This window comes from Pinus tabuliformis, chromosome 2_1 (assembly GCF_031772625.1).
Source record: "Pinus tabuliformis cultivar Carrire ecotype Pingquan chromosome 2_1, CPIR1, whole genome shotgun sequence".
Classification (NCBI taxonomy): Eukaryota; Viridiplantae; Streptophyta; class Pinopsida; order Pinales; family Pinaceae; genus Pinus; species Pinus tabuliformis.
The window spans coordinates 835,136,622-835,144,787 of record NC_142299.1 but is presented as its reverse complement, the minus strand read 5'-3'; the positions used below and the strand labels follow the sequence as shown (position 1 = coordinate 835,144,787).

The following is an 8,166-nucleotide window of genomic DNA, read 5'->3' as shown; positions in this document are numbered from 1 at the left end:
TTGTTACATCATAAAGAAAAGACTAATAAAATCATATGCAAGAAGCTAAAAACCGTAGTGAACATTTATAAAAGGAACTAGATAAGTTAAATTTACAAAAAGTAAATTGATAAGAAATGTAAGTCAAAGAACCAAAACCATGGCAACTAATCGATGACTATGCAACTGCAGCAAGAGTCGCTCCAAAAGCTAGGTTCAATTTTCACTATGATATGTAGGATAACAGTAATATATCATTGCAATATTAAAGAAACACTCCTAGAGTTTTCCTCCTCTCTTCAAACTCTAAACCTGGGGCAGAAATCCCAATGAATAATGTGTAAATTAAGAAGCTAACCTCCAACAATGCACAAATTTAAACCATAGAAGTTTAACTGGATGCATTAAGTGGGGGCTCAGGGGTCTGTTTTATTGCAGTGTGGTTGGAAAGTGAACCAATCTCATCTGCCATTTTTCATGCTTGACCTTCAAGTATTTTTTCCCTCGGGTCATGCACTTCCTTCACCGGCTCTGCATGTTTAACCTGGGCACCGTTCTCCAGTGTACCTGTACCATCAAAACCATTCTCCTTTGTTACATCACTTGAAGCTTACTTGGGTTCCTAAGGCTCTCCCTTACTCTCCAAATCCCTGTGATTTTCTTCATTCTCTAGTAATGGATCTTTCTTTATGGCACCTTTTTCCCCTTGTGGTGCCATCTCTTCTGCCTTCTCATCCATTTTATTTATTTCTTCAGTTTTGGACCCATGTATTTTTTCTTTGTTTTCTATTTCCCTTTTGTCATCACTCTCTTCTTTTGCTTCCTTCTTCTTATCAAGATCATCTTCTCCCTTCCCTTCTTCTTCCTTTTTGTGATCAACATCTTCCCCTGTTTCAGCCATATCTTCCCCATGATGGGTATCATGCATTTCCTCTTCCTTACTAGCTTCTACTTGTGATTCTTGTTTCTCTGCATCTTCTGAATCTCCTTTTGATTTTCTGGATCTCTTTGGTTTTTTCTTTGATTCACTTTCTAGTGTTTTGACTGGTGATTCCTTTACTTTTTCACTTATCCTTGAAGATCTCCTTGTTGGTGTTACCTCACCTATGGTACAAAGAAAATGTCAAATTATATTTTCTAAAAGATACATGCCAATATCCTCACATGCCAATATACATGCCAATACCCTCTTCTGCATTCTTATGGAATCCTGCAATCATATTAGCACATTCCCTGCACAAATAAAAGCAAACGTTCAAACCCTCTTTCATATACGAGAGAATCAAATCATATAAAAAACAAATGACAAGAAATTCAAAAACTTTCTGCATAAAAAGAAAGCATGTAATTCTAGTGTGTTTGCATGCACCATAAACTATTACAAACCCTGTACTTGAATAAAATCAAGTAGGAAATACTAGGATGTAAAAGACAATGGGTATTCAAGATTTACTTGAGTTCTGATTCTCTATAGTGTGCATGTTTCTGAAGCAGTCTTGTCCAAGCTGGCATCCTTTGCAGGATGTGTTGTGCCATGTATACACTCAACCAAGCATAGTTCAAGAAGATAGAATGCCAGCTTCTCAAGCTTATCCATGGAAACAAACCCAAAAGAGCATTAAATTTATAAATATCCCATTTATGGAAGCTTACAGTTAGAAAAAAATAGTGCATGATGCCTCTCATGCAACACATCGAAAATACAATGCATTTCATAACATAAGTGAGGCTCAATGCCATTTGAATATTCATCAAAATTTCAAGCAAAGTAGAATACCTGTTTATCAGCCTGAGCAGCCTTTAGAAACCTTTTCATGAAAACAAAGGGAGTTGGTACATCCAAATTGAATCTTAATTTGTTGAGCATCAATTTCTCCTGAAGAAAATGAAACATACCATAAACATGAGCAAAGATAACAATTCCAAATATGAATTATTTAAACAATTAGAAATATAAAGCTCAAAATATGGGAGACAAGTATGACATAATAATGTGAGAAAACAAAATCTCACCATGGAGAGAAATTCACCACGTGTGTAAACATTGTTTGAGATTGTAATCAGTTCCTTAACCTGTAAAGCCCTTAAGGAAAATGAGTTAGAATGTGAAGCCTTATTCTAGATGCCAAATCAAGGGCACAGGAAACAAGTTTTTAGTCAAAACAAATCAATACAAAATTTCAGCTTAACAACGAACTTTCCCTCTTGTCATTGTTTACCACCTTGGGAGCCCAAATTTCTTCATATTTGGCAGCAACTAGCATGGCAGTCAACCCCACTAGTTGAATATCCTTTCTCGTAATAGTGTACACCACAGAAAGAAATCTATCAATCAGGTTAATCATGAGAAAAAGTGTCTCATCCATTAAGTCAAATTTTAGATGCACCTGTAAGTGCAAATTGTTTATGTTAGAAAATTATCAATGGAAAGGTACAAAAAAAAATTATTATTACAGAAACAGATAGATATCGATATGTATTAATCAAGTACATCAATTAGCCAGTCAATAAGTATTTCCCGCATCTTCTGGTTGATATCAACTTGGCTTGACATGTAGTTTGATGAGAGATTGTTGCATGCCTGCAATACAACAAACACAACAGACCAAAATAGAAACAAATTAGACATACAACTATTTATTCAGAGTTGAATCTAAACTATAGACATGGATCAAGGCTCACATCAATGCTTGACCTAATGTCCTCATTCATAAATTATAACCTTCCATGATGCTTAAGTGGGCACTTTAATTCTCCAGTGGAGATATTCATGTATGGCACAAACACACGCTGCTCACATGTAATCACTTCATACTATATGCAGTGAAAAGCTAGTGTCTTATTAAATTGTTTAAATGAAGTGTATTCTTCTAAGACAAGATGTTGTAATTCGAATAGAACAAAAAATATTTGCAAGGATCCCATGACAAAAGGGACATACCTCTGTATACCAATAGAAATGGTAAATGTCTTGAACATATTCAACTATAGCAAGTTTATTTTCATTATTTGCTTCGTCAATGTTGGACAAGTCTTATTCCTCTTCCATGACATCTCGCTTAATGGCTCCATATGAAAGTTGTTTAATAGAGACCATTGGATGGAAATTGGATCTATGGATTAGATAGACCCTTCACTTTCTTCTACAAAAGAACAGAGAAAAACTCTGTGAATAAAAATCGCCATCTACACATGCTAAAATAAGGCAGTGGACCAAATGCTCCTAACCTCACTTCTGGCAGTCAGTGTTGATGTAAAAGCTCATGGAAGCCTTGTCTTCCTTTTTGATGCATCAGTCATTGGCATTCTTCTTGAGACACCTTTAGCTATAGGTGGGCAAAACCTAGACTTGGATGCATTTGAAGCATATTTGCCTGAGATGTCAACATTTGAAGGCCTTGGTGGTCTCCCTGAAGTTGAAGTACATTTGCTAGAGAGTCCAATAGTAGAAGGCCTCCCTGAAGCTGAAGCGTGTTTACCTGAGAGGCCAGTAGTAGAAGACCTCCCTGAAGCTGAAATGTTTTTACCAGAGAGATTAGTAGTAGAAGGCCTGCGTTGTATCCTTGAACTCGATGGATCATTACTTGAGACCTCAACATTCGAAACCCTGGGCAATTTTCTTGAAACTGATTCACGTGTATGTAAGGGTCCAACATTGGAAATCCCAGGTGTTTTTCTTGAACCTACTACATGCTTGGATTTTGAAACCAAAGTTGATCTAATGCTTCCCTTTTCATCTTTGTTCCTTTGTGGCCCCAGTGGTTGAATGGCAGCAAAACAAAACCAACGGAAGTAAAATAAATACATGTAAACCATCCCAACTAAACAGGAAAGCAAAGAGCCCTGTTATTGACCTCAATATATCCACACGCAGTTACTGATTTGAAACAGAGGCCAACGTATAAATCCCCGTAGTAGTGAACTCAGATCATTCACCTCATGCCGCATACTAACATTTGGGGATTGATATATGATAAATAAATCAAACACCTATTTAATCCCACACAATTTATACAACCATGGATGATATACATACCATGGACGATAAATTTTTTGTAGCACTCGTATTCTTGACATCGACACCAAACCTCCTACACCCCCAATTCTAATTGTTAACTCTAATTGGTAAAAACCCCAAAATATCTGCAAAAGACCAGAGCATCATATTGGGAAGTTGAATCTAACTTGGCATTTACTTATCAACAAGCTGATTGACTTCCTAGATTTCCTGTGGACATAGAATTACACACCCAAAGCGTCACATACAAAATTTTCCTTCATCATCCCCTGCCAGAAGAGGGTTTGAAATGACTAAATAAGCATATGGCTAGAGAAAAATGCTTGACTATAGAGGCTAATCTCACAGTCAAAACTTATTTATAAAAATGAAGTTTCCACTATGTGTTGATAAAACATAAGTACTACATAAGGGTTTTGCAAATTTAAAAAAAAAATGCATATGTTCTAGGAATGAAAAGTCTACTTACTCTAGCTTGATCTCATCACCTCCATTGGGTTTTGAATCATGGCACCCTAGGTTCCCAATGTCTGATAAAACCCTTCTAGGCCTCGTTTCGGCCCGCGTCACCACTACATCATAGAGCATGCATATAACCTCTATCAAATCGATCTCTGTTTTACACTGGTCATATAGAGCCATTGATATTCATATAAGAACTAATAAAGATGTACTACATATTTGTTGATATTAGGTTTTGGTATGGGGTTTGGATAACAGAATACTTTAAAATACCTTTGCTATCCATGGGCCCGTTGGGCTTCGCCGCCCTATTTTCGATCCCAATTTTGATTTGCTAAAAAGACAAACACAAAGCATTCAATGACTATTGAACAATAAAACCCCTCCAAAACTAATAAGGAAGCCATAACTGAGCGTGATCCTAACCTTAAACATAAAATCAAATTGAAATTTAAGAAAATACACCAATACCAGTAGTGAAGAGAGATCTTCTCTTGAGATGGCCAATAATATACTTCTTGTAACTGTTTCATAAGTAAGGCATGATTTGATTATAGCCATCATTTCCTTACATGCTTCTATCACTTCTTTGAATAAGATCTTGATCAGTCCTAGATGCAACTCTAGAGAGGTCTAGATATAGTTCAACAAACCCTTCAAATTTGGCAAAAATAATAAATCTTACAAAAGGTGAGGATAAGGCTACAAACAATATGCCTTGGAGGTATTTTGAATATATATAGATTTCTTTCAGAAGAGCCCATAACAAAGGCTTAAATGAGCATCATATTATTCTAGAAACCATAGAGAGATAACACAATAATGTCCTCCAACTTCACTCAGAATAATCCCAAATTTTGTCCACAAAGATGCCATTGAAAATACTTAGGTCAAATACTACTGAGGTCTACCAAGAATAGGGCCCAAATAGGTCCCAAAACAACCCTAAAATTAATACAAAAATACCTCATACAAGGGGGTCTCAGAAAGGTCGAGAAGGACCTCAGGAAAGGGCTAGCCTGTGCCTTAAATGAGCCAAAAGGAAATGCAAGATAGACACGAATTAGCCTCATAAAATAAATCATTTCATAATGACCCAAGGTCCTTTCAAATTGATTCAAAAGTGCCCAGTAACAAGGGTATGAACTACATGATATTCAAAGTATGATATTCAAATTGATTTAGAAGTGCCCTTTCAAAGTGCTTATGTAGTTAATATCATTTATTGTAATAATTCAAGAATTCTAAAATCTTACTAGCCATCTTGGAGATTCTGGGATAATGGAGAGACCAACAAGCAATAGAAAACTGGGAACTACCTCTACATCACCTCCCATTGACAACAACACATAATTTTTTCTTCTAGTTGTGCTCCCGGGAGAGATCATAGGTATATTCTGTCTTAAAGTTTGTGAAGAGTGGCCACCATGTGGCCTTATTTTCCTTTTTGGAGGTGATATGTAATGCTATAAGAACTTTTCTATGTATTTTCCTTTTCCAAACCATGAAATAGAAATGTATGCATTCTTTCTTTGGAAAAATAAAATCAATTAAAATTTGCATACCATTCACCCTATCAAATTCTTGCAATCCAAAAGTTGCAAAAAATCAGATACCATTCACCTTAAAATAACCTTGTATCATACGCACACATTGAAAGGCCCATCAAACACATATATATCAATGTAGGCAAAAATAAAAAATCAAAGTGCCATCACCCAAACAATCTACCAGAAGCACATATCTCAATAAAGTTGCAAACAATTTAAAAACAAACTACCATCACATGTCTAAAATCATTTACAGATAGTAATTAATGTTAATGTCGTTTAGTGAAAGAACTAAAAGGAAATGCCCAAAATATGATTGAGGACTCAATTGACAATAATAACCAAGTGCAATTTAACTGTGGTAGACCCCATGCGTATGGCCAAAACATAAATACTTCCAAAAAGACTCGGATGGCACATTTGAACTACAAAATCTGACTTATATGTCCAATTTAAAAAATAGGAAGGCCAACTACCACATAAACATTCAAAGTAAAATGCACTTCATGTGATAGACATTGCTCTGGTGTAAATCTGTTGACTTGAGTGAGTAGAAACCATCCTGACTAAAGCTCGTGCCTTCAGATCCTTGATATCCTTTCTAGCAAGCAAACCATTAATCTAAAAATTCAAGGATAATGTTAACATTAGTGAGAAGAACCACATGCTTATCCACAAAACATATTCATGAAAAAGGAACCACCTTTTCTTGTTTTTCATGATTAAATGGACCAACTTCAGAGGGAGCAAATTAACGTTTGAATGAAACACAACTACAAAAGGATGAATGGCTAGTGAAATAAAATTACACCAAAAAGAAAGTAGCAAAGGTTGAGTTATCCCGGACATTCACCATTTGAAATATTCACTAGATCTAAAACCAAAAGCTACAAAATTAACATCATATTCATACAAAAAAATCAACAAAAATACAACCAATAATTATTTATAAATAATTCAAAATATGGAAATACATAAGGAAAGAGAATGTAGAATGTTTTGAAAATCTACCTTATTCAAATTTTTCACAAAATCTGAAAAAACTTTGTAATAACATTCTTCTAATTTTTATGTATCATTCCTAGCATTGTATGATAAATTTGTGATTTCTATAACATATTCATGTTGTACAAAAGCATGATCTGTCAAATCATACTTATACATGTGTTGCCCCTTTATTCTACTATACCAACATAATTGAAGCTCGATGCCTTCTAATCTATCCAAAAGGTCAATGTCATTATGGTAATCAAACACCCTATTACCATCCTTCTTCCTTATTCTTTGAACCCTTCCAATGTCCCACGTTCCACAAGAAACACCTTGTTTTGTACTTCGAGGAACACCATTTCTTGCAGTACATGCAGTGGGGGGAATTGAGTTTCTTTCAAACAACACCCCACAATATAATCCAATTCCAAAGCCAATTGAAACACCCTTTTGTGGAGCCTTCCCATCTTACCTAAAGTAGACCCCATTTCTCACTTTTGTCAACCTATCTTTGGATAATGTCGGATTTCCATTCAACTGACTAACCAAACATGCTTTAAACATATCCTTACCATCAAGATCCACCACTGGCTTTATCGTTTTGCTTCCATTTTCATCAACGTAATCTAAAATTTCATCAAACTCGTGTCTCCACTCACTTTCCATTATTTGCAATTCACTTTCATTGTGTACCAATGATGATGAAGATTGGAATATAGAGTTGGAACAATTGGGTGGAGAAGCATCAACTACTTCATCCACAATTTGGAATGTTGGATAATTTTGATCCTTTGTCCATGGTTTAACCCACCAAGAAGATTGAGTGTAATTTTCTGGTTGCATTCCAAGAGTTGATAAAATGTCTTGTGCATCCTTCAATCCAATCTTAAGGGCTTCTACAATTTTAGCGTCTGTGGATATTGAATCATATTGCAACAATATGTCAATGTTTTGTATTGTTTCTTGGTGCAATCTATTCCAAATGATTTCTTGCTTCTTATGAGATTTATTAAAATGAAGCCCTTGGGGATTTGATTCTTCTTTAGCAACTCTATTAAGGGTTCCAACAACATGAAGCAAGTCATTGAAATCATAGGCCCTCTCCACTCCAACCATCCCACCAACTTTACTAAAGAAGTTCTCACATACATCTAACCTAGTCAAGTG

The 8,166-nt window shown here is 35.5% G+C and overlaps 1 protein-coding gene across 1 annotated transcript; it reads right to left on the bottom strand.

Annotated features, from left to right (window-relative positions):
* Window positions 1-1,200: 1,200 nt before the first annotated feature.
* Window positions 1,201-7,665, bottom strand: LOC149203241 (cyclin-B2-1-like). Its single transcript, XM_089401805.1, has 6 exons — window positions 7,546-7,665; window positions 2,471-2,560; window positions 2,199-2,366; window positions 1,993-2,052; window positions 1,757-1,855; window positions 1,201-1,212 (listed from the first exon to the last, which is right to left on the bottom strand). The coding sequence occupies exons 1-6, from the start codon at window positions 7,663-7,665 to the stop codon at window positions 1,201-1,203; spliced, it is 549 nt and encodes a 182-aa protein (XP_089257931.1).
* Between the last annotated feature and the right edge of the window lie 501 nt (window positions 7,666-8,166).

Bases quoted from the DNA above. Each gene is read 5' to 3' on its own strand.
- LOC149203241 (XM_089401805.1), bottom strand. From the start codon at position 7,665: ATGGAAAGTGAGTGGAGACACGAGTTTGATGAAATTTTAGATTACGTT. The intron at 2,367-2,470 runs GTACTTGATTAA...TTGCACTTACAG, and splicing joins TTATTGACTGGCTAATTGAT to GTGCATCTAAAATTTGACTT. The intron at 2,053-2,198 runs GTAAACAATGAC...AGGGCTTTACAG, and splicing joins AAATTTGGGCTCCCAAGGTG to GTTAAGGAACTGATTACAAT.